At 45.2% G+C, this 27952-nt stretch overlaps 1 protein-coding gene across 1 annotated transcript in view; it reads right to left on the bottom strand.

The window, feature by feature from the left end:
- LOC124553346 overlaps nt 1-27952 on the bottom strand; it is a 160381-nt gene that overhangs the window by 125158 nt on the left and 7271 nt on the right. Inside the window, exons 2-4 of the mRNA XM_047127221.1 lie at nt 20952-21064; nt 16645-16806; nt 11067-11303 (exon numbers count right to left, since the gene is read on the bottom strand). Of these exons, the coding sequence (XP_046983177.1) occupies nt 11067-11303; nt 16645-16806; nt 20952-21064 (512 nt within the window). The remainder of the gene's footprint in view (nt 1-11066; nt 11304-16644; nt 16807-20951; nt 21065-27952) is intronic.

Here is a 27952-nt window from a genome sequence, read left to right on the forward strand (position 1 = left end):
ATAGAAGTCTGCCGCCTGACTTGTTAACCACTGCATCACCACTGTTTTGACTTCGTCGTCGTCTTGAAGACGCTGACCGCCCAGGTGTTTCTTCAAGTGCAGGAGCAGACGGCAGTCACTGGGCGCAAGATCGGGGCTGTACGGAGGATGATCCAGAGTTTCCCGTCGAAAAGATGTGATGAGATCTTTGGTCCGATTCGCCACGTGCGGACGGGCATTGATTTGCAGCAAAACGATGCGCTTGCTCAACTTCCACGGACTGTTGCTTTGATTCTGGTGTGACGTAGGTGACCCATGTTTCATCGCCCGTAACAATTTGGCTTGAGGAATCATCACCGTCGTTGTGGTACCGCTCAAGGAAAGTCAATGAATGCACTGTCTAAACGTTTGGTTTTGTGCACATCTGTCAACCTTTTTCGGTACCCAACGTGCGCACAATTGTCGGTAATTCGAGTGCTCGGTGACAATGCCGTACAAAACACTACGAGAAACATTAGGAAAGTCATCCCGCAAGGAGGAAATCGCAAAGCGTCTGTTTTCTCTCACCTTATTGTCCACTTCCTGCACCAAACTTTCATTAACGACCGAAGGACGTCCACTCCGTTGTTCATCGTGCACATTTGTGCGGCCATCTTTAAATGCTCTCACACACTTTCTTACCATTCCATCACTCACAATGTTTTCTCCGTAAACTGCACAGATCTCACGATGAATATCGATGCCTTTTAGGCCTTTACCACTAAGAAATCTTATAACAGCCCAAGAGTCTTGATTATCGGAGGCATCTTAAACACTCAGTACACAACGTAAACAAGGAAGCATCAGACCGTAATGGCGTCAGTGCGTAGATTAAGGTACAGGCTTTCATGTAAAAATAAAATTATTGAGATATCTCGTATATGAAAGCAGATCTTAGACATAGACTGAGAAAGACAAGAGATGAACACTCTCACCTGCAACGAATTTTTTATGGAAAGTTAAGAGATCAAATACACAACAGTATTATAATAGAAACACCGAATGTATATTGCCGGCCGCTGTGGCCGAGCGGTTCTAGGCGCTTCAGTCCGGAGCCGCGCTGCTGCTACGGTCGCAGGTTCGAATCCTGCCTCGGGCATGGATGAGTGTGATGTCCTTAGGTTAGTTAGTTCTAAGTCTAGGGGACTGATGACCTCAGTTGTTCAGTCCCATAGTGCTTAGAGCCATTTGAACCATTCGAATGTATACTGCGTGAATAAAAATCAGGACGCAGATCCGTGAAACGGAAACAACGCATCAACAGGATGGGGACGACAGATTAGTTAAGCAAGCAACCAATTATAAACCAACAGGAATGGGAAACGAAGGAGCACCAAGGAACAGTTGGGTTCAGTGAGGACACAGCTGGTTGCAAGTCTACTCCATGAAGTGAAGAAGAAGAAGAAAAGATAAGAAATGAGGATGTTCTGAGAAGGGGGACATGTGGAAAACATTGACACAGAGAAGAAGAGGAATGACCGGACGTGTGTTAAGACTTCAAGGAACAACGTCCATGGTGATTGACAGAGCTGTGGCGAGTAAAATTTGTATGAGAAGACAGAGATTGGTATATGCCAAATAAATGTTTGAGGTTGTTGGGTGTAAGTGCCACTATGAGATGAACAGGTTGGCAGAGAAGAGAAATTCATGGCAGGACACATCAAAACCAGTCACATGACTGAAAAAATCGAAAAAATCTATGCAGTCCACAGAGATGGGTCTAGTCAAGGATGTACGTTTGTTTTAATACAAGTGCAAGTCAGCGAAATGATTTCATGCTACTGTAGTATGGAGACAATTCTAACCATGGAATAACTTAAGACACTGAATTTAAGAGTTTTCCTAAAGACGCTATACGGTGGAGTATAATCAGTTGATCAGTGGAAAGTTCTTCAATTTAATGTTAAGCTTCAACACGATATCTAAGTGACATATAATGCACTCTGAAAGATTGTCTCTGACTCCATTCTGTACTATTGCACAAACGTTTTGTAGAGGTTGTATTTGGTCCTGGTGTCGTATTCATGTATTCACAGTTTTATAAGCAAAGAGAAATTTTGGTAACGGCAAAGGTATTAATAAATATACACTATGTGATTAAAAGTATCCGGACACCTAGCTGAAAAAGACTCTCCGCTGGTAATGCTGGAATTCAGTATGGCGTTGGCCCACCCTTCGCCTTGATGGCAGACGCTACTCTCGCAGGCATGCGTTCAGTCAGGTGCTCAAAGGTTTGTTGGGGAATGGCAGCCTATACTTGACGGAGTGCAGCACTGAGGATAGGTATCGATGTCTGTCGGTGAGGCCTGGCACGAAGTCGGCGTTCCAAAACATCCCAAAGGTGTTCTATACGATTCATGTCAGGACTCTGTGCAGGCCAGTCCATTACAGGGATGTTATTGTCACATAACCACTCCGCCACAGGCCGTGCATTATGAACAGCTGCTCGATCGTGTTGAAAGATGCAATCGCCATTCCCGAATTGCTCTTCTACAGTGGGGAGCAGGAAGGTACTTAAAACATCAATGTAGGCCTGTGCTGTGATAGTGCGACGCAAAACAACAAGGGGTGCAAGACCTCTCCATGAAAAACTCTACCACACCATAACACCACCGCCTCCGAATTTTACTTTTGGCACTACACACGCTGGCAGATGATGTTCACTGGGCATTCGCCATACCCACACCATGCCACTGGATCGCCACACAACGTTTTCCCACTGTTCAATGTTTACGCTCCTTACACCAAGAGAGGCATCGTTTTGAACTTACCGGCGTGATGTGTGGCTTATGAGGAGCCACTCGACCGTGAAATCCAAGTTTCCTCACCTCCCGCCTAACTGTCATAGTACTTGCAGTGCATCCTGATGCAGTTTGGAATTCCTGTGTGATGGTGTGGATAGATGTCTGCGTACTACACATTACGACCCTGTTCAAATGTTGGTAGTCTCTGTCAGTCAAGAGAGGTCGGCCTGTACGATTATGTGCTGTACGTGTCCCTTCACGTTTCCACTTCACTATCAGATCGGAAACAGTGGACCTAGGGACGTTTAGGAGTGCGGAAATCTTGCGTACAGACGTATGACACAAGTGACACTCAGTCACCTGACCTCATACGAGGTCCACGAGTTTCGAGCAGCGCCCCATTCTGCTCTCTCACGACGTCTAATGGGTACTGAGGGCGTTGATATGGAGTACCTGGCAGTAGGTGGCAGCACAATGCATCTAATATGGGAAACGTATGTTTTTGGGGGTGTCTGGAGACTTTTGATCACACTGCGTACACTGCCTGACAAGACACGTGAAGCACCATGGTGGGGAGGAGGAAAGTAACTGAGACTTCAGCGAAGGAGAGGCTATGAGAAGTTATTTCAGTAATTACAATATCGAGGACACTTTAGAAAGAACTTGACCGGTGCCTCTCCACAGGAACCCCACACAGTGGCTGAAGGTGGTCATCAAGGGGGGGTACATGACCGTGATTCATCACTGAGCACAGTGTGACAGCAGTCCACGCTTCCCAACCGTGGTGCTACAAACAGAACCGTTTGTGTTACAGTGTTATTGGCAGCCTAAACACGAGATGGTAATACCCCAGTCCAGCTGCTGCTGGTCTCCAGCCAATGGCGTGTTATGACACACAGTATTGCAGGGAGTTCATTGCTTGTCCTCCAATGGCAGCAGCAAATGACAAGGGGCAGAATGTATCTGGTGCACAATACAGCGACCCCTCTTACGGTGGACAGTTGTCGACCAGCACCTCGACAATGTGTACACATGCCCCTATGGTCCGAGATGGTGCCACTGTCAGCTCCTAACAGCTCCCAAATCTGGATACTGTACAACTCGACCAGCTGGCCAAATGGAGACCCGCAGAAAAAAGCTCTGTCGGTTGCTGATAATGCTGTCTTGCACAAGCACCCAGCATCTCTGTGTCCGTCATAGTGACCGCTGGCCAGGTGACACTGTTCGTCCCCCTTATACAGGGTGATCGACAAAGCACTCCGACTTCAGGCCACAAGTGGACCATCGGGACCATCCGACCGCCATGTCATTCTCAGCTGAGGATGCGGATAGGAGGGGCGTGTGGTCAGCACACCGCTCTCCCGTTCGTTATGATGGTTTTCTTTGACTGGAGCCACTACTATTCAGACGAGTAGCTCCCCAGTTGGCATCACGAAAAATGGCAACAACGCATGGCGGCCCGGATGGTCACCCCGGCCACGCTCAACAGCGCTTAGCTTCGGTGATCTGACGGGAACCGGTGTACCCACTGCGGCAAGGCCGTTGCCATGATTCACAAAGATATGCAAATACAGGGTGTTACGAAAAGGTACGGCCAAACTTTCAGGAAACATTCCTCACACACAAATAAAGAAAAGATGTTATGTGGACATGTGTCCGGAAACGCTTAATTTCCTTGTTAGAGCTCATTTTAGTTTCTTCAGTATGTACTGTGCTTCCTCGGTTCACCGCCACATGTGTGGGCTGACGAGAATCCGCACGCAATTGTGCAATCACGTCATCAACACAGAGTTTCTGTGAACGTTTGGGCAGGCATTGTTGGTGATGTCTTGACTGGGCCCCATGTTCTTTCACCTATGCTCAATGGAGCACTTCATCATGATTTCATGCGGGATACTCTACCTGTGCTGCTAGAACATGTGCCTTTACAAGTACGACACAACATGTGGTTCATGCACGATGGAGCTCCTGCACATTTCAGTCGAAGTGTTCGTGTGCTTTTCAACAACAGATTCGGTGACCAATGGATTGGTAGAGGCGGACCAATTCCGTGGCCTCCACGCTCTCCTGACCTCAACCCTCAAATGTAGAGACTCTTCGTGCTCGTATTGTGGATGGTTGTGATACAATACGCCATTCTCCAGGGCTGCATCAGCGCATCAGGGATTCCATGCGACGGAGGGTGGATGCATGTATCCTCGCTTTTTAATCAGAATTAATAAAAAATCGAATACAATAACAACTCCTACTACAATAAATCAACCAAACAGAAAAAAATAAAAATAACTAAAGAGAGCAATTAAAATAAGAACTCATAATAGAAGAAATAAGCCTACAATAATCAAATGAAAACAATTAAACACAGCCATGCAAAAACATGATAAAATAATAAACAAACCTACATAAAAAAGAACTAGAGACAGTTTTAATCTTCCTCCAAGTGTCATATCAGCCCACACTCCACTGCAGGGTGAAAATTTCGTTCTGGAAGTATTCCAGCTATTGTTCAGTCCAGCCCAAGACAAAATAATGAGGGACAGGGAAAAAGAACTAAAAATCTACAGATAATGGGAAGCAACGCAACGCGGAAGAGCCCAAGTGAACACAGAAATCTCAAACCTCCATTTTGCAGACAGCTGGGCCATACTCTCAAACCAAACAATTAGAAATGTGTATGTGGTGTCTGTCCTTCTGGACATGTTCAAAAAAACAGAGACCGTATGTACAATGTGGTCCATCTGAAGTTTTGGATGAGATTATCTCGAAACCTATACATCGGGCAAAAATAGTGGGTACGACAAGTTTGTAAGTCCAAAGGGGGACACCAAATGATACTACACGTAACCCCCAGCCCCCGCTCCCATGGGTAGGGCGAGGGGCAACATTTAAATCTTATTGCAGATTCGGATTCTCCATAAAAAAGCAATCATGTTTTGTCTGAAACATTTTTTTAAACCATTGACAGATGGCGCTGAAATCGAGAAACATTAAAATTGGGGAAGAGCTCCGATTTATTTAGCATCAAATCTATACAAAATGTGCACCAATTCCTTCATTATGCCAAATTAAGCTATTTTTGTACAAAATGTATCCTACCCGCCACAGTTTTGGATGGAAGGAGGCAGAATGGTATCAAAATCGTCGCCGGCCGTAGGCCGTGCGGTTCTAGGCGCTTCAGTCTGGAACCGCGTGACCGTTACGGTCGCAGGTTCGAATCCTGTCTCGGGCATGGATGTGTGTGATGTCCTTACGTTAGTTAGGTTTAAGTAGTTCTAAGTTCTAGGGGACTGATGACCACAGATGTTAAGTCCCATAGTGGTCAGAGCCATTTGAACCATTTATCAAAATCGCCTTAGGGAACTCTTCACAATTGCGTTACTACCGTGATAAAATTGCGAACTATGGCTCAGTATAAAGCTCGATGCAATGCGATCAGACGTCACTTCACTTTCAGATTGTGGACCGTAAACATCAACTGACGAAGGTAAATTATTCTTTAGCGAAACATGGCTGACTATCCTCCTACAGAGATTGTTGATATGATGTTAATTTTAGTTGAATGCCACAACAATTACGCTGCAGCTGCGCAATTGTATGCGCATCGTTTCCCAAACATACATCCAAGTCAAAACATATTCGAAATTGCACTCAACGAGCTCAAAATGGATACAACATCGCGAATACAAGGAAAATGACACTTGTACCTTTACCTTTCTCGCATTAGTTCAACTGGGCGCATAAATTGGTAGTCGTGCAATTCAGAGACAAACTGGAATACCGAAATCAACTGTTTTGAGGATTCTGAAGGCACATAAATATCATGCGTATCATATCAGATTGACTCAGGCATTAACGCCAAAAGCTATGCAAATACGCGTGCATTTCTGCCAATTTGCCTGGGAAACGGTGAGAGGTGACAATGATGTTTTTAGATACGTTATGTTCACTAATGAAGCCACGTCCAAAAACGATGGCGAACTAAATCGTCATGATTGTCATTGTTGGTCCCCTGACAATCCACACTGGCACAGACCCGTTGACAATCAACGCAAATGGTCGTTAATGGTCTGGTGTGGAATTTTAAACGGTTACTTGATAGGACAGTATTTTTTTGTGCGAAATGTAACTGGGGAATCTTATTTACAACTTCTCCGTGATGATTTGTTGGAAGATGTTGATTTAGAAACTAGGCAACGAATGTGGTTCCAATAGGACGGAGCAGCTCCCCATTATGCTAAAAATGCGCGGAACGTTCTAAATATACGGTACCCTGGTCGGTGGATAGGACGCGGCAGACCAATTCAGTGGCCTCCACGTTCACCAGACCTAACATCTCCTGATTTTTCTTGTGGGGTTATTTAAAAAAATACTGTTTATGAAAGACAGCCCACAATCTGAAACGATATGGAGCAACGCATTCGAAGAGTGTGTGCAGCCATACCATGGGATGCGCTGATCAAAACTGTGGCCAACTTTCGCAGACGATTGACTTTATGCATTGAAGCAAATGGGGATAATTTTGAACAATTTATTCGTGGCTAATTTCATTGATTAAGCGCCCCAACATGTGAGAGGCAAGGGGACTCACGCTAATGAAGCACCCCATGGGAACATCATTCTACTACCTCCACGTCGTTGTTCCTGGGTAACGGTAAAAGAAGGATACAGTACATTTTGTACAAAAATGGCTTAATCTGGTGTAACGAAAGAACTGGTGCACTTTTTCTATCGATTTGGCGCGTCTTTCTCGGATAATTCTTAATTAATCAGAGTTTTTCCCCTATCTTACTTTTTTCACGATTTCAGCGCCATCTGTCAATGGTTTAAAAAAATGTTTCAGACAATACTTGATTACTTTTTTATGGAGACTCCGAAACTGAAATAAAAAATAGGTGTTTCCATTTAAGATTTAAAAGTTGCACCCCGCCTCACCCAAGGGGGCGGGGGCTGGAGGTCTCGTGTAGTATCTCCCTTTGAGCTTACGAACTTGTCTCATCCACTATTTTTACCTGATGTGTAGCTTTCGAGATAATCTCATCCTAAACTTTAGATGGACCAACCTGTATAATTAAGAACAGAGTAGTCAATGATCCCTTCAGTGCAGATGCACACCACACTTGAACACTTACGGGAAACGGCGAAACGCAGTGAGTAATGGGCAAGGGGTACTACATCAGTAGTGTGTCGGCAAGTTGACAGTCCAGGTCTGACAGGAGGCGTGCTAGGGTAATCCATGCTGTTACCATGGCCACTGCGTCTGGATCGCTTAGTGTAGAGCGTGTTCGGTCAGAGGGTTAGGTGCCCTCTGTAAAAAAAATAATAAAACTGAGTTAATGAGTCAACGATGAACTTGAACTAGCGTCATGTGATGTCCACTCTAAACGAACAATAACGAACAAAATGAGATAAAATATAACAAAAGTGGTCACAACATCTATCTAGTGAGCAGGATATCTGGGTTCGAATCACGACCCGGCACAAATTTTTAACTTCCCCCTTGATGTAAGTCAATGCCCACTAGCCCCTAAATATCATTAATTACTTTGCATCTTGAAACAGAAGTACTAAAAGAATGCATGGAAGAAGTTGGCCTGCAAACCTCTTTCCAGAAGTCTCAGTTCTTTTACTCACAACTAAAGATACGAAAATTAGACTCAAAATACGAGATGAACCGAGTTTCACATTTCAAATATCTAGGTCAAATCCTCGAAACCACAGCAGGTGAGAAGATACAGAAGACAACACAAAATGAAAAAATCGTACAGCGAGACACAGGACGTATGACAGCACTCCGTCTTCAGGCCACAAGTGGCCCATCGGGACCATCCGACCGCCGTATCATCCTTAACTGAGGATGCGGATAGGAGGGGAGTGTGGTCAGCACACTGGTCTCCCGATCGTTATGATGGTTTTCTTTGAGCAGAGCCGCTACTATTTGGTCGAGTATCTCCTCAATTGGCATCACGAAGCTGAGTGCACCCCGAAAAATGGCAACAGCGCATAGCGGCTGGATGGTCACCCATCCAAGTGCAGGCTACGCCCGACAGCGCTTAACTTCCGGGATCTAACGGGAACCGGTCTATCCACTGCTGCAAGGTCATTGCCTAGATACAGGACACATATAATAAGAAATTCATGCCCATTAACTCAATCGTTAGACACTACAACACAGTAACTAGGCCTTAAATACAGTATGCAAACGAGACATTAACAGTTCATATGAAAAAGTGATACAGAAATGCTGAAGGAATAAAGCAAAATAGTGAGAAAAATCCTCAACCCAAAGCCGACAGAGGAGATGTGCAGATAAGTCTCTAGGAAAATCGCAAAGGAGATGTCAAACCAATCAGCAGATTTCAGACAAATAAGACCAAAATGCTATGGACACATCATCAGTAATCACCAACAGAATTCTGACATACATACAAGGAGATAAGCCAACAACACCATAGGTCACACAAATCAAACTTGACCTAGAGGAATCATATAATGATCCAACTCATTGACTTATTAAATGAAAATGACAAATGAAAGAAAGAAAAATGTTACTGAAGCATTATATTTAGCAAGTCTGTGTCTTAAATGAATATTTTTTCTTGAATTAACTGTCTCCTCGCATGGGGAACTACTGGATAATACTACTGGACAGATTTGGTAATCACTGAAAGGAAGTAAGGAAGTTGAATACTTGCCAGAATCTAGCACGAATTGGAAACCCAGCTGCCATACCTATCTTACACAGCATACCAAACAACATATTCCAGCAGGATAATGCGCGCCATTGCGCTGCAGCTCAGCCCATTGACACCTTTATGGTTGTAGTGGACCTAGACTGGTCTGTCCGGTCCCCTATTTTGTCTCCCTTAGAAAATGTCTGGGATGCAGCAGAAAGACATATGCTTACACTCCATATTCCATCCAGCATCCTTCATCAACTGAAACAGTATCTGCTTCAGCCATGGCTAGAAATTTCTCAAGATGACATTCAGTGGTTGTAGACTTCCAGCCCAGAGTCAATACAGGAGGACCTTCGTGCCCTTGGGGCTCATGTCTCAAAGAGTGAGGTCTATGGTCCCATCAGGGAAGGGCGAGGAAGGAAGTTGGGTGTGGCCTTTCAAAGCAACCACCTCGGCATTTGCCTGAAGTGATTTAGGGAAATCGTGAGAAGCGTAAATCAGGATGGCCAGATGGGGGTTTAACTGATGTCCTCCTGAATGCGAGTCCAGTGTGCTAACCACTGCACCACCTCGCTCGGTGGGATGGTAGAATAAGAATGGAAGGTCAAGAAAGAACTATTTGGATTAGAAAGAGTTTTAGACAGGTATGTAGTATTTGGACTACCGTTCATCTATACATGAAGCAAATAATGACGAAAACAGACGGAAGTTTGAGGAGTGGGATTAAAATTTAGGGTGAAAGGATATCAACGATAATTTTCGCTAATGATAATGATATCCCTACTGGAAATGAGGAAGAATGACAACACTTTTTGAAAGGAATCAACGGTCTCATGAGTACTAAGTACTGGCAGTAGGCCGACAAAAGACTAAAGTGATAAGGAGTACCAGGAATCAGCTTAGGGATACTTAATATGCAAATTTTGTGCCATGAAGCAGATGAAGTAAAGGAGTTCTGCTAGTTTGGACGGAAAATAAGACAAAATGGACGATACAGGGAGGGCATAAATAACAGACTAGCACAGCTGATAAAGGCATTCCTGATCAAAAGAAGCTTACTGGTATCAAAAATCGGCCTTATCTTGGAGAAAAAATTTCGGGGAATGTGCATCTGGACACAGCATTGTGTGGAAGCGGATCATGGACTGTGGTAATAACGGAACAGAATTGAATCGAAGCGTTCGGCGTGAGGTACTAAGAAGGATGTTGATATTGTAAGAAGTGAGAGGTTCTTTGCAGAATCGCTTTAGGAGCGAAACATGCAGAAAAGACTGACAAGAAGGCAGGAGAAGATGAGAGGATATTTACCCGTATTAACACATCGGGCAATAACTACCACGACACCTGAGGGAGCTGTAGAGGGGAACTCTATAGGGAAAAACAGAGACTGGAACTTATCCAACAAATAACTGAGAATGTAGGATGCTAGTGTTCCACTGAGATGAATAGGTTTGACAGGAGGGGATACTGCCAGGCCACATCAAGCAAGTCAGAAGATTAATTTCAAAATAAGTGAGGAAGATCAGCCTGAAGTTTGATATATATATCGGACTGGAGTCTCGTGGTATAAAGATTTCCGTTCCTATCAGCATGATGTACCCAGCACAGCACGCTGCTACAGACTCACCTTGAAGAAGGGCATGTACTCCTGGAGAGTGCTGTCGACGAGGGTGTCTCGGCAGTAGGAGAGGACTGTGCTGATCCTGATGTCCTTACTCCTGGTGATGATGTCCTTCAGTGCAGACACAGGGTAGCCTGTGATCCCAATGAACCGTGCCTTGCCTGCCTCCACCGCTTCCTTAACCACAGGCAGGGTCTCGTTTATTACCATTTCCGAATCTGGAGCAAACTCCACATCGTGCACCTGCAAACGGGAATGCACAGATGCCGCTAAATGTTTATATGAACAGTGCTAACCATTAAAAGTGCAACACCACAAAGAGGCATGCAACAGCCACCAAACTGACATTGTGTGCTATGCAGTCCAGTCACACTGATGTGACCAGAACCTATGTTCAATATGAACATGCAATAACCACTCAAAGACAACAGGTGACAGACTACAGTGGAGGATATATAAAGAGGGGGAGGGGGGGGGGAAGGGAAAGGACACAGGTAAACACTGTAGCAATTGTCGTATAGTGGAAACAGAATTATATACCCAACTTCCAAAAGGGTATGACCATTAGCTTTTGGGCCTAGAATGGAGCCATCTCTGAATGGTTACATTTGTAGGCTGTTGGCATACTGCTATGGGTAAAATATACTGGCGCCGAGGCAACTGTGGCGCACCACAAGCCATAGATGACAAGGGCGAACGACCAATGTAGATCATGATGTTTGGCTTGTGGGGCATTCAACTGTGCGGTCATCAGTGCCAATACAATGTTCCAATTTCTACACAGTCCAATTCTGCCACTGTCACTAATAATGACGATGATGATGAAATGATGAGGTCAACACAAACACCCAGTCCCCGAGCAGAGATAATCCCCAACCCAGCCGGGAATCGAACACGAGACCCTGTGATCCAGAGGCAGCAATGCTAGCCACCAGACCACGAGATGCACATGGACCAATGTGGAGATGTGTTCAGGTGAACAGATGTGCAGCTGTTAAGCAACTGATAGCCCAGAGGCAAACAAAAGTGTCACCTCCACAACAACCATTCAGAATATGTTGCTGCGTAAAGACCTATGCAGCAGGTGCCTAGTCCATGCACCCACGCTGACTGCAATACACTGGCGATGAAAGCTGGAATTTGCTCACGAATACCTCAACAGGACGTCCACTGAATGACGACAGGTGGACTTTTCAGATGAATCAAGTTTTAGGTTCCATTGGATGGACAGCTGTTGGTATATAATGCGTGAGACATATGAAAGCAAACATTCTGCCACAGGCGGGAGCAGTATGATATGCGGGTTGTTTTCATGGAATTTCCTGGACGGTCTTGTTATTCTGGAAGTCACAATCGATCAAGACAAGTATACATCTATTCTTAGAGCACATGTACGCAGTTTGTTTTTCCTCAACACCATCTACCAAGCAGACCACGCATTGTGTCACACAGCTCATAGCGTATCTGCAGGTCTGAAGAGCACCAGGATGAGTTTAAATTGGCATGGATCCACATGCTTGTTGGTACCTTCCAGAACCACACAGACTCGCTTCCTGCTAATCTCGCACTGCTGAGGGTGGTTATTCAAGTTTTGGACAAGTGGTCACATTGATGTGACTGGACAGTGTGTATTTTCAGGTATATGAATAATTAGCACTTCAGTACAACTGTATAACACAGAATTAAGGTTGTTTATATCGTCTTCTGACTATATGCACGTACACTATGTAGCTGAAAATGACATACAAGTTCGTGGCACCTACCATCGGTAATACTGGAATTGAGTATGGTATTTGCCCACCCATAGGCTTAATGACAGCTTCCACTCTCGCAGGCATATTTTCAATCAGGTACTCGAAGGTTTCTTGGGGAATGGCAGCCCATTCTTCACGGAGTGCTGCACTGAGGAGAGGTATCAATGTTGGCCAGTGAGGCCTGGAAAGAAGTCGGCGCTCCAAAACATCACAAAGGTGTCCTATACGAATCAGGTCAGGACTCTGTGCAGGCCAACCCATTACAGGGATACTGCAGTGTAACCACTCCGCCATAGGCCGTGCATTGTGGACAGGTGCTAGATTGCATAGAAAGATGCAATCGCCAACCACGAATTGCCATTCAACGGTGGAAAGCAAAAAGGTGGCTAAAACATCAGTGCAGGCCTGTGCTGTGATAGTGCCACGCAAAACAACAAGGGGTGCCAGCCCCCTCCATGAAAAACACGACCACACCATAACTCCACCACCTCCGAATTTTACTATTGGCACTACACACGCTGGCAGATGGCGTTCACCAGGCATTCGCCATACCCACCCACTGCCATCGGATCGCCTTATTGTGTACCGTAATTCGTCACTCCAAACAATGGTTTTCCACTGTTCAATCGTCTAGTGTTTACGCTCCTTACACCAAGCGAGGCGTCGTTTGACATTTACTGGTGTGATATGTGGCTTATGAGCAGCTGCTCGACCATGAAATTCAGGTTTTCTCACCTCCCACCTAACTGTCAAACTACTTGCAGTGGATCCTGATGAAGTTTGGAATTCCTGTGTGATGGTCTGGGTAGATGTCTGTCTATTACACATTATGGCCCTCTTCAACTGTCGGTGGGCCCTGCTAGTCAGTCAACAGACAAGGCCAGCCTGTACGCTTTTGTGCTGTACATGTCTCTTTACGTTTCCACTTCACTATCACATAGGAAACAGTGGACCTAGGGATGTTAAGGAGTGGAATTCTCGTGTACAGACGTATGACACAAATGACACCCAGTCACCTGACCATGTTCGAAGTTTGTGAGTACCACGAAGTGACCCATACTGCTCTCCCATGATGTCTAATGACTGAGGTCGCTGATATGAGTACCTGGCAGTGTGGGGCACCTAATATGAAAAACGTATGTTTTGGGGGGTTTCTGGATACTTTTGATCACATAGTGTATAAATTAAAGTGTGACACTTTAGTTTCTGGTTCTACATACAAGTTAATCTCAGGAACTGCTGTAGGGTTTTTGATGTGGTTTTCTCTACCAAATAGACTGATTCATGAAGAAGGTTTATGTTTCTGATTTATAAACATTTCGTGTTGGCTACAGTATGGTCCATTCAAGTACCCAGCTGCCATGAAAATGACACTGTTGCCATCTAGTGGTGATAGGCGTATGACTGCCTGACAGTAGCACCAAACCGGCGCGAGCTACCTCTGTAGCAAGGCTGATGTGTGCTACCGCCAACTTCCTAAATGACCTTGGATTCAGGACGTATTGGATATTAAACTGACAAGAACAAATTGCATAGTCTAGAGCTAATGTTTACGTGGTGTGAAGGGAAATGCGGGGAAAGTTTAAATAGAAAATGTAGTAGCTCGCACCAGACTGCCACTGCAGTCAGCCAGAACGGGTGGTGCAGTAGGTTTCAGATACCAACACTGCCATGAGATATCATGCAAAACACCAATTTAACATTGAACAGAAAACATTTTTGCCTCCTGAGGATGTTCGTGCCATGTAGTTCTTACTTATGTTAAAGTGAAGATAATCAGTTACACAACAATGTTCTCTGAATTTTATTTGTAGCTGAACACATCAACGCTACCACAGACAAGTTATCTAGTTGTAGATACTTACTATAGCTCTCTCCATGTGAATCGAGGGTGGGTCACTAGTTTTGTATATAACGACAGATTAACAGCGGGATTTCTCATTGGTAAATCTTTGTTTGTTTGCGAGAAGATACTGTTATGTCTCATCTAAAAAGGAGAAACATCTTCAAGCACATACCGACCTGTTGAGAGTGTTTTTGGCCAATTTGCAACATTTTTGATGGCCAGAATGCGATTTTCAATCCGCAGCGGAGTGTGTGCTGACATGAAACTTCCTGGCAGACTAAAACTGTGTGCCAGAACGAGAATCGATCTCAGGATCTTTGCCTTTCGCGGCCAAGTGCTCTACCAACTTACCTATCCAAGGACGACTCACGACCCATCCTCACAGCTTCAGTGCTGTCAGTACCTCGTCTCCTACCTTCCAAACTTCACAGAAGCTCTTTGCGAATCTTGCAGAAATAGCGCTCATGGAAGAAAGGCTGTTGCGGAGACATGGCTTAGCCACAGCCTGGGGGATTTCCAGAAAGAGGTTTTCACTCTGCAGCGGAGTGTGCACTGGTATGAAACGACGTGACATATTAAAACACAGTGAGCGTTCGACGGTTGCCCTGGCCAATACGCCGGATTACTCACCCAGAGGTTGCTGAGAGACTGGCCCGCCACCACTCAACAGCCACCATGACTGGTGGACTCTCTCACTGAGACGAAGGAGTGGGGAATGACGTACCCATATGGGTTATCAGACTCACTTCTCTCTATTGTTCACAGTTTTTATGATCATGATGCACCCATTTTTCTTTCATTATCAATGACACATAACTTTTTAAGTCTACCCAACTTTCTTACCTTTTTTTGTCACTGGGTGTTGCTTCTCACTATCTCAACCTAAGTTGTATATTTTCGCTGTACTCATACTGTACATATGTAAGCTTCGTTTTTCATTTCCTGTAACTTAACATGCCAAAACAGGTCGTGGAATGAACAAAGTTCATATCAACAACTAGGGTGGCCTTTCATTTATTGGTATATGATGAAGGACGCAGTTGAGATTAAATTACCGAATGACTTTATAAATGGAGACAGTTTTTTTTTTCTTTTTAATTAATTCTGTGTGGAATCTTGCTCTATACCTGGTCAGACAAAAGAGGATGAGGTTAGTGCTATTTACTGCCCTGTTGATGTTTTACTATCTATAACGGTTGCCATTGGCTGTCTTTGGTCATGTTATTGTGTGTATTTTCTCCGTGTGTAGTCTCTTGTTTCCTGGCTGTTGGCCCTCCCATTAAGTTTTTAAATTGCTTTGCACGGCTCTCTCTCTCTCTCTCTCTCTCTCTCGCTTTTTCTTCCTTGAAAATGAGTGGATTTTCACATGTCGGAATATCGGCTGCCTTGGTAACCGCTTCCAGGCCACATTCCCATAAGTTGTTTGAACAAGTAGTCATTTCATATTCAATGCTACTCGCTTGATGGAAGAACAGTAAGGGCGTAAATGACACAGATATCATGCACCCAGCCATCTGCCCATACATCGCACCTATCCACCAATTCACACTCCCATCCATCCACCACCCATACATGCGTCAATACACCCACCAATCGCAGTGTGGCGTAGCCTCACTGTCTGAGATGCCTTGCCACAGTTGGCATGGCTCCCCATGTCGGTCTTTCGAATCCTCCCTCAGGCATGGGTGTGCGTATTGTCCTTAGTGTAAGTTAGTTTAAGTTAGATTAAGTAGTGTGCAAGCCTAGGGACCGATGAGCTCAGCAGTTTGCTCCCATGGGAACTTACCACAATTTTCCAAAAATATCCACTAATCCACACACCCACCCAACCACACACTGATCCATCCATTGATCAGTCCATCCATCCATCCCATGCATACATACATACATCTACCAACCCATCCCCTGCCCGTCCACCCACCCTATCTATTCATTCATCCATTCATCTGGTAACATATATGAATTGTACAGAAAGGTTGCTCACCTGCAAAATGTCGACATAGTCCAGCTGCAACAGCTTGAGGCTCTTCTCGATGCTCTGCCGGGTCTTGCTCGCTGAAAAGTCGAACATGTGGTGAGGATGCAGTTCATAGCTGCCCACCTTGGTCCCTATGTAGTATGCCTGGCGGGGGACTTCCTTCAGGGCCTGAAAAGGCACCACTCAGTGAGGGAGTCAGCAACAAAAACATACCACATGGAATGTACCACGTGGAAATGATGCAAAACTTAATGGCATAACATGAGGCTTCTGGATCTATATCTATACCCATGTCTGTGTCTACATCCACATCTACATCTGCACCTGGCCCTTCACCAACATCTACATCTCTGTTTACATTTACATCTACATTTATATACATGTAACGACATCTATATCTATCTCTGCATGCAAAACATATCAGACATGAAAAATACCTTCAGACTTAAACATGAATTTAACAATCCGGATTCCAAAGCAGGCACCTTCTGATAGGTGTATGTATTACCGAGCCATCAGTTTTGGGAACTTACTTCTGCAAACTACTGATACGAATAATTCACAGGTAAAAAGCAGAAATCGATCTCAGGGATGATTGGTTTGGGTTACAGAGAAATGTAGGAACATGCAACGCAGTACTGACCCTACGACTCATCTTAGAAGATGGGCTAAAAAAAGGCAAACCTATCTTTATAAAATTTGTACACTCAGAGAACGTTTTTAAAAATTTAAGATGAGCACAATGTTCGAGATTCTGAAGGTAAGAGATATAAACGAAAGATTATCTACAACTTCTACATTAATCAATGGCAGTTATAGGTGTAAAAGCACATGTTAGGGACATAGTAGTTAAGAAGGTAGCGAGACAAGATTGTTGCCTATCCCTGGTGTTATTCAGTCTGTATGTTGAGCAGGCTGCGAAGGAGCCCAAAGAAAGATTTGGAGAAGGAATTAAAACTTCATGGGGAAGAAAAAAGCCTTGAGGTTACCGACGACATTTAAGTTCTGAAGCAGACGGTAAATGATTTGGAAGGGGAGTTAGTAGGAATGATTTGTGTGTTGAAAAGGGGTTATAAGATGAACATCAACAAAATAAAAATAAAGATAACGGAGGAAAGTAAAATTACGTGATGCTAAGAGCGTTACATTAGAAAATGAGTCATCAAAACTAGTAGACGACTTTCGCTTTTTGGGGAGCAGAATAGTTCACGAAGGGCGAAGTAAAGAGGGCAGATTGGCAATAGCAAAAAACAAACGTTTCGCGATAAGAGAAATTTGTTGTTGTTGTTGTGGTTTTCAGTCCTAAGACTGCTTTGCTGCTGCTCTACGCGCTACTTTATCTTGTGCAAGTGCCTTCATCTCTAAATAACTATTGCAACCTCATCCTTTTGAATCTGCTTAGGGTATTCATCTCTTGGTCCCCCTCTACAACTTTTATTTCCCACAGTTCCCTCCAAGAGTACTATAAATTTATAATCCCTTGACATCTAAGAATGTGTCCTATCGATTGATCCATTGTTTTAGCCAAATTATGCTACAAATTTCCTTTCCCTCAATTTTGTACAGTGCCTCCTCATTAGTTACTCTATATACCTATCTCATCTTCAGCATTCTTCTGTAGCACCACATCCAAAAGCTTGTACTCCCTTCTTGTGTGAACCTTTATTGTTCATGTATCTCTACCATTCTAGGCTACACTGCAGAGGAACATGTTCAGAAAGGACATCATAACGCTTAAATTTATATTCGATGTTAACAAATTTGTCTTCTTCGGAAACGCTTTTATTGCTATTGTCAGTCTATATTTTACATCCTTCCTACTTCGTCCACCATCAGTTACTTTACTGCCCAGGGAGCAGAACTAATCTACCACTTTTAATGTATCATTTCCTAGTCTATTTCCCTCAGTATCGGCTGACGACTTTCCATTACCCTCGTTTTACGTTTGTCGATATTCCTCTTGTTTTCTCTTTTATTGATCTTTACTAAAGTGCTAGCATGGACATGACAGTACGAAACAAACGAATATCATGGGCCAGGTAAAGAGAGTGGTGAACGGTGGTAGTACGTACACTACTGGCCATTAAAATTGCTACACCAAGAAGAAAAGCAGATGATAAACGGGTATACATTGCACAAATATATTATACTAGAACTGACATGTGATTACATATTCACGCAATTTGGGTGCATAGATCCTGAGAAATCAGTACCCAGAACAACCACCTCTGGCCGTAATAACGGCCTTGATACTCCTGGGCATTGAGTCAAACAGAGCTCGGATGGCGTGTACAGGTACAGCTGCCGATGCAGCTTCAACACGATACCACAGTTCATCGAGAGTAGCAACTGGCGTACTGTGACGAGCCAGTTGCCCTGCCACCATTGACCAGACGTTTTCAATTGGTGAGAGATCTGGAGAATGTGCTGGTCAGGGCAAGAGTCGAACATTTTGTGTATCCAGAAAGGCGCGTACAGGACATGCAACATGTGGTCGTGCATTATCCTGTTGAAATGTAGGGTTTCGCAGGGATCGAATGAGGGGTAGAGCCACGGGCCGTAACACATCTGAAATGTAACGTCCACTGTTCAAAGAGCCGTCAATGCGAAGAAGAAGTGACCGAGACGTGTAACCAATGGCACCCCATACCATCAAGCCGGGTGATACGCCAGTATGGCGATGACGAATACACGCTTCCAATGTGCGTTCACAGCGATGTCGCCAAACACAGATGCGGCCATCGTGATGCTGTAAACAGAACCTGGATTCATTCGAAAAAGATGACGTTTTGCCATTCGTGCACCCAGGTTCGTCGTTGAGTACACCATCGCAGACGCTCCTGTCTGTGAAGCAGCGTCAAGGGTAACCGCAGCCATGGTCTCCGAGCTGATAGTCTATGCTGCTGCAAACGTCGTCGAACTGTTCGTGCAGATGGTTGGTGTCTTGCAAACGCCCCCATCTGTTGCCTAAGGGATCGAGACGTGGCTGCACGATCCGTTACAGCCATGCGGATAAGATGCCTGTCATCTCGACTGCTAGTGATAAGAGGCCGTTGGGATCCAGCACGGCGTTCCGTATTACCTTCCTGAACCCACCGATTCCATATTCTGCTAACAGTCATTGGATCGCGACCAACACGAGCAGCAATGTCGCGGTACGATAAACCGCAATCGCGATAGGCTACAATGTGACCTCTATCAAAGTCTGAAACGTGATGGTACGCATTTCTCCTCCTTACACGAGGCATCACAACAACGTTTCACCAGGCAACGCCGGTCAACTGCTGTTTGTGTATGAGAAATCGGTTGGAAACTTTCCTCATTTCAGCTCGTTGTAGGTGTCGCCACCGGCGTCAACCTTGTGTGAATGCTCTGAAAAGGTAATCATTTGCATATCACAGCATCTTCTTCCTGTCGGTTGAATTTCGCGTCTGTAGCACGTCATCTTGGTGGTGTAGCAGTTTTAATGGCCAGTAGTGCAGTTGTGTGACTTGACATATGTTATGTTTGTAGTCCACTTAATAACAGTGTACATAGCAATAAGTACAAATTTCAGGCATTACCTCTCATGACAGACAACGCAGAGACTAACGGACTTCACTTAACGACTGAGAGTAATGGCGTTTACGTAGAGTTGTCAGTGCTAGCAGACAAGCAACACAGCATGAATGTATGTGAGGCGAACCACGAACGTATCCGTTAGCACAGAGCGGCGAAATTTGCCGTTAACGGGCTGTGGCAGCAGGGGACCGACAAGAGTGCCTTTGCTAACAGCGCGGCATCGCCTGCTGCGCCTCTCCTGGGCTCGTGACCGTATCAGTTTGTACCCTAGGCTGGAAAACGGTAGCCTTGTCACGTGAGCCTCTATTTCAGTTGGTATTTAAAGGGAGACAGAGACTGGAATACATCCAGCAAATAATTGGGAGCGTAGGCTGGAAGTGCTACTTTGAGATGAAGAGGTTGGCATAGGAGAGGAATTCGTGGTGGGCCAGATCAAACCAGTCAGAAGACTGATGACCTCAAAAAAACAAAAAAGACAGAGGCTTACAGACAGGCGCCTTTCCCCCACATCATTTGCGAGTGGAACAGGAAAATACTAGTGGTGCTAAGTGGTATCCTCCACCATGCACTGTAATGTGGTTTGTGAACTGAGTGTTAGATTTATATATAGAATTTATCGTGGTGGTCTGTATAATGTAGCCTTCCACAGACAACCTTATGCAAACAACAACTTGTTCGGTTAGTATGTTTTGTTCTTTTTCAGCTAGACTAGGCTGGGCCGGCCTGGACTGTTGTCTGGTGGCTTAACTTACCCAGGATGTCTTCGGAGCGGCCCTGTCCGTACCAAGGGGCCGTGTCGATGTAGTTGACCCCCTGGCGGATGGCCTCTCTGATGGTGGCGATGCACTTCTCCTCTGTGATGCTCCTGCAAACAGCCGAGTACTTCGTTACAATATTTCTTCCGAATGTACTGGAGGAGAAGCAACTACAGTGACACGCCCGCTAATTCCACTGCACAGAACAGGTGATTAGGATTGTGCAAAGGGTCAAATAAGGTGTCGGTCAGGTGCACTCAAAATTGTAATTTATTGTAATTTAATAACACTTTTAAACCAAATTGGCAAATGGACCCACCCAACTGCACCATGCAGAGATAAATCCCTGGTCTGCGGCAACCGACTGGCTCCTCTCAGATTGCCGACAACGTAGTAACTAAGCGTGCACGAAGGCAACTCGGGAGTCAATGCACACACACACACAGCCGACTCATGAACGATTGGCGAGCGAAAACCCACCGTCCGGTAGGAAGATCGACCGAGGGTCCACGAGGACTGTGGCCCGACTCAAGAGATGCGTGGCTGCAATGGTTGGGCGAGCCATGTCGACGCAGACCCCACTGCTCCAACCCGACTGCACCAGTACCGCATTGCAAGTCCAGACTGCGCTCCAGACACGTTCCAACTGACTGGCAGGCCGAACTCGCGACACAAAATCGCCACTCGAAATCGCTTACGGCAGACGACGACTGGGAAGTACACTACTGGCCATTAAAATTGCTACACCACGAAGATGACGTGCTACAGAGGCGAAATTTAACCGACAGGAAGAAGATGCTGTGATATGCAAATGATTAGCTTTTCAGAGCATTCACACAAGGTTGGAGCCGGTGGCGACACCTACAACGTGCTGACATGAGCGAAATTTTCAAACCGATTTCTCAGCAGCAAACAGCAGTTGACCGGCGTTGCCTGGTGAAACTTTGTTGTGATGCCTCGTGTAAGGAGGAGAAATGCGAACCATCACGTTTCCGACTTTGATAAAGGTAGGATTGTAGCCTATCGCGATTGCGGTTTATCGTACCGCGACATTGCTGCTCGTGTTGGTCGCGATCCAATGACTGTTAGCAGAATACAGAGTCGGTGGGTTCAGGAAGGTAATACGGAACGCCGTGCTGGATCCCAACGGCCTCATATCACTAGCAGTCGAGATGACAGGCATCTTATCCGCATGGCTGTAACGGATCGTGCAGCCACGTCTCGATCCCTTAGGCAACAAGGCAACAGATGGGGGCGTTTGCAGGACGACAACCATCTGCACGAACAGTTCGACGACGTTTGCAGCAGCATGGACTATCAGCTCGGAGACCGTGGCTGTGGTTACCCTTGATGCTGCATTACAGACAGGAGCGCCTGCGATGGTGTCCTCAGCGACGAACCTGGGTGCACGAATGGCAAAATGTCATTTTTTCGGATGAATGCAGGTTCTGTTTACAGCATCATGATGGTCGCATCCATGTTTGGTGACATCACAGTCAACACACATTGGAAGCGTGTATTCGTCATCGCCATACTGGCATATCACCCAGCGTGATGGTATGGGGTGCCATTGGTTACATGTCTTGGTCGCCTGTTGTTCACACTGACGGCACTTTGAACAGTGGACGTTACATTATATGACCCGTGGCTCTACCCTTCATTTGATCCCTGCGAAACCCTACATTTCAGGAGGATAATGCACGACCGCATGGTGCAGGTCTTGCACAGGCCTTTCTGGATACAGAAGATGTTCGACTGCTGCCCTGGCCAGCACATTCTCCAGATCTCTCACCAACTGAACACGCCTGGTGAATGGTGGCCGAGCAAGTGGCTCGTCACAATACGCCAATCACTACTCTTGATGAACTGTGGTATCGTGTTGAAGTTGCATGGGCAGCTGTACGTGTACACACCATCCAAGCTCCGTTTGACTGAATGCCCAGGCGTATCGAGACCATTATTATGGCCAGAGGTGGTTGTTCTGGGTACTGATTTATCAGGATCTATGCACCCAAATTGCGTGAAAATGTAATCACATGTCAGTTCTAGTATAATATATTTGTCCAATGAATACCCGTTTCTCATCTGCATTTCTTCTTGGTGTAGCAATTTTACTGGGCAGTAGTGTAATAGCAGTCGAGCAAAGATACTACGAGAGGGGACATATCGATAGCGCTGGTAGCGCCGGTCATGGTCCGGCAAAGCAGCAACTTAGTGACAGTAGTTATTTAAATTAGCGTAGTGAGGTGGAAGTACATTAAAAACAGGCTGTAAAACACATGATGGCGGGATCACGAGCCACGCACAGCTCCTACAGGAGTGGAAAATCAAGAGAGAGGCAGTCTGACTACGAAGGGCAAAAGATGTAGGATAACCACGTGTGTCAAATAGTTTAGTGACAGGCGTAAGTATGTAAGTTAATAAATGTAGTGATGGCTAGTCTGGGAGAGTGAGATGAGGAGAACCATCACATCAGGATTAGTCGACGACAGCACCGTGCGAGGTGGTGCAGTGATTAACACACTGGACTCGCATTTGGGAAGATGACAGTTCAAACGCGCGCCCATCCATTCAGATTTACGTTGAGAACGAAGTCTTTCTTGACAACACTCATATATAAAACATTATGGGTTTTCTTGCCGCGTCAGTTCGGGATAAAAGGAGATGATGCGCCCTGTTAAGGACAGTCTCAGCCTTAGGGTCCCTGGAATTTATAGTACCCCGTGTGAGTGTAGAAGCAATTATATAGATCGGACCATTCGTACCATTTGCGACCGCTGTGCAGAACTCCAATGACATATTAAAAATAGAGAAGTAGAGAAACTGGCAATTGCGGAGCACAGCTGACAAACATAAGATACTGTCTGATAAAACAAAAATTTTGTCCCATACCTCCACACACTGGGATTCTGTTGTTAAGGAGGCTGTTGAAATGCGAATGAGCGAGAAGAGCTTTAACCGTGATAGCAGACAGTATGTGAGCGATGGACGGATACGAGCGCTCGATGCAGAGAAGCAGCAGAGACATTCCTTGCAGTGTTAACGTTACCACGGAAGTGGTCGCACCACCAGCGCAGATATTGACACCTTCTGCAACAGCAGTACGTAATTGCTGACCGATCACAAGCTGACCAATCAGAAGCTGTCCACGGGCTAAATAAGGCCACCACAGCAGCAATGAAGACACATGGGGACTGCGTCCTTCCACCATCCTTCACACCTACAAATCCTTGATACACTCCACCCTTTGTTATGCCAGTGTCACTTGGCTTTCCACCCTTCCCAGATTTTATAAAGCCCTTCAAATCCTAGAACGCCATGCATTCTACCTCACCTTCCATTGCCGCCTTCCATTCACCACATGCATCGTCTGACCTCATCCTCTTCCCCCACCTTCTCCTTTTCCTCCTACACATCCCCACCCTGTACATTGCCTGCTGACTGCGTCCCCCCCACCCCCTGGTAGCCCCCTTTCTCCCACCCCACAGCCAGTTGCCATGCCTTTACCATCGTGTACCGACCTCTCTCCATCTCCACACCCTCCACCTCCTTTCCCAACACAACTTCGAGCACCTACCCCTCCCAGGTGATGAGCTTTGCCCTGACAATCTACCCCTCCTACCAACTCTAACCCCACCTTCCCCCTCCTCCTTCTCAGGGCTCCCTCTCCTCTCCTCTTCCCTTCCCTGAGTGGTTTTCCTCCCACCTATGCCCCTCCCTTTCCTGTGACCCTCTTCTATGTATCTACACTCCCTCCTGCCTTGGCGTCAATCTTCGTGTGCCACCCCTCCTGTCTCCTCCCTCTTGTTGCGCCCCTGCCCCCTTTTTTTCTTTTTCTCACACCCCCTTCCAGCCCCCCCCCACCACCACTGCCCCTCCCACTCCCCTCTTTTTCCCTCATCTCAGACCTCCTGTCCCTTGGCAGGTCTCTACCAGCGGTTTTCATTCTTTGTGTATGCTCCATCACTTACAGTGGTTTTGTAAGTGTCTCTCGCTCCTAACAGCAGTTAAATCTTGGTGATTCACCCTTACAATTTCATGAAGAGCTGTTTGAATGGTCAACATAATCCCTGCCCATTAGGGATCCTCCTGGATATCTGTCTCTTTCCGCAATGTTCAGGTCCCGGAATTGTGTTCCACGTGCCCTCCAGACGCGAATCCGTCGAGAATCATTCTGCAGATCAAATCGGGATTCATCTGTGAAAAGATCATTGGCGCCCTGTTCGACCAGCCACGTGGCACATTGACAGCTCCACTGTAGACATTAAGTTCTGTGTACAGAAGTACATGTACAGAAGGTCTCCAACAATAAAGGGCACTCCACCGAAGCCTTCTGTACCCCGTCTGCCTTTACAACACGTCCAGGGGATGCTGTGAGGTCAGGTGCCAGTTGTCATGCAGTACTAAGGTGGTATCGTCGTGCTCTTAGGGCCAAAAAACGGAGCTCTGTTTTTGATATCACACGTAGGCGGCCCTGCCCTGGTCTTCAGGATACAGTTTCAGTCTCTATAAACTGTCGCCTCATCCAAGAAGGATTCGCATTAAGCCATGGGGCCATATTATCAGTTTGCGACTGTCTTCTTTCCTTTCTTCATATGGCCCTCAATGGCAGAAAGTCTGGTAGTCGTCTTCTCTGTGCCATATAGCACTGTCTGTGATAGTACACACAGTGTCTGTGGATGTGGGACTACCCTTAAAACACTACCCAGCTTGGTAGGTGCCCTGACGTCATTGCTGGCGGGGTTGTCCGTTGATTGAAATGCCACCTTCTGTGCAGCACACGATCGTAATGACACCTGTTGACAGTTTGTATGACTATATCGTGAATTAGACACCTGATGGGGAAATAGCAGATTGTGGCTTTAATTTTGGACACCGGTGTAGAACGACCATGTAAAACTCATCGCAGGTACAGCAAATTCTACACTCAGTCAAGCATAATGCGCCCGCAAAGGGGATAGTTTACAGAACCCTCATTCCACCACTACTGGAGGGTTGCTGGACAATTCTGTGACCACATGTCCTTAAAGGAGTGAACCATTGCTTCGTCCGACGTACATCTCCCGAAAAGACAGTGAAGGCAAAATCAGAGAGATTCGAGTTCACACAGAGGATCGCCAGCAATCGTTCTTCCTGTGGACCGTCTGCAACTGGAACAGGAAAGGGGGGAAGGGACACTGGTACACAAAGTACCCTCTGCCACACACCAGAACGTGACTTGTGGAATATAGATGTACATGTACATGAACTATTGTTCTGTCACGGTATAACAGACAGCAATGCTTTAATAACTGTGACATTTCCGGCCGTGAAAGTCCACATTTTACTCCTCATATTGTGTTGAAATTCTACTGAACTCGCCGCTCCATCAATAAATCGAGACAGATTGCAACAACTCGATCTTCTCCAAACGATTGCTTCAGATGAAAACTCCTTTGTTAGGCATGACTAAAAATTCTACAGACAAGGGGGAGATTGAGTAAATAATTAAATCACTGAAGAATAAGGACTCTCATGGATATGATGCAGTGCCTAGCAGAATATTAAAGTACTGTGCTGCACGTTTGCCGTGTATTTACCCATATTTGTAATTTTTTCTTTAGGAATGGCCAGTTTCCTGAGCGAATAAAGTACTCAGTAGTAAGGCCGCTTTATAAAAAGAGAGAAAGGGATAAAGTATACAGTTTTAGACACATTTATATACCATCAGTGTTTGCTAGAGTTATTGAAAAGGCTATGTATGTAAGGATAATTGATCATTTTATTTCACACGTTTTGCTATCAAATGTACATTTCGGCTTTAGAAGTCGTTTAACAAGTGAATATGCTATATTCTCTTTTCTCTGAGAGCTACTGCATGGGTTAAACAAAAGATTTCGAACGTTAGGCATATTTTTTGATTTAATTAAGGCGATAGACTGTGTTGATCACAAAATATTCCTCCAGAAGATGGACCATTACAAGATATGGGGTGTAGCTCACAATTGGTTCACCTCTTACTTTAGCAACAGACAGCAGAAGGTCATTATTCACAATGTTGAGAATGGCTGTGATGTGGGGTGTGAGTGGGGTACTGTCAAGTGGGGGGGGGGGGGGGGGGGGGGGTGCCCCAGGGATCAGTGTTGGGGCCACTCTTGTTCCTTATTTATATAAATGATATGCCCTTTAGTATTATGGGTAACTCTAAAATATTTTTGTTTGCTGATGACACTAGCTTGGTAGTAAGGGATGCTGTGTGCAACATTAGCTCGGTTTCAAACAGTGCAGTTCATGACCTAAGTTCATAGCTTGCAAAAAAAAAAAAAAAAAAAACAAAAAAAAAAAAAAAAACAAAAACAAAAAAAAAAACAACTAATGCTAAATGATGGTAAGACTCAGTTTTTACAGTTTCTAACACACAATTCAACAAAACCTGACGTTTTGATTTCACAGATTGGGCATATGATTAGTGAAACTGAACAGTTCAAATTTCTAGATGTTCAGATAGATAGTAAACTGTCGTGGAAAGGCTATGTTCAGGATTTTGTTCAAAGACTTGATGCTGTCACTTTTACAATTCGAATGGTATCTGAAGTGAATGATCGTTCGACACGAAAATTAGTCTACTTTGCTTATTTTCAATCGCTTATGTAATGTGGTATTGTATTTTGGGGTAACTATTTCCATTCTAAAAGGATATTTTTGGCTCAGAAACAGGCAGCTCGGGCAAACTGGTGTAAGTTCGCGAACCTCTTAACGACCCATGTTCACTAGTCCGGGTATTTCGACATTGGCCTCTCAATATATATATTCCTTACTGTCATTTCTTGTTAACAAGATTAGCTTATTCCCAAGAATAAGCAGCTTTCACTCAGTTAATACTTGGTAGAAATCAAACCTTCACTTGGATCGGAGTTCCTGAACTCTTGTGCAGAAAGGTGTACAGTATACTGCTGCATCCATTTTCACTAAGCTACCACAAGAACTCAAAAATCTTAGCAGTAATCCACGAGCTTTCA

The sequence above is a fragment of the Schistocerca americana genome, chromosome 11 (genome assembly GCF_021461395.2).
Source record: "Schistocerca americana isolate TAMUIC-IGC-003095 chromosome 11, iqSchAmer2.1, whole genome shotgun sequence".
NCBI lineage: Eukaryota > Metazoa > Arthropoda > Insecta > Orthoptera > Acrididae > Schistocerca > Schistocerca americana.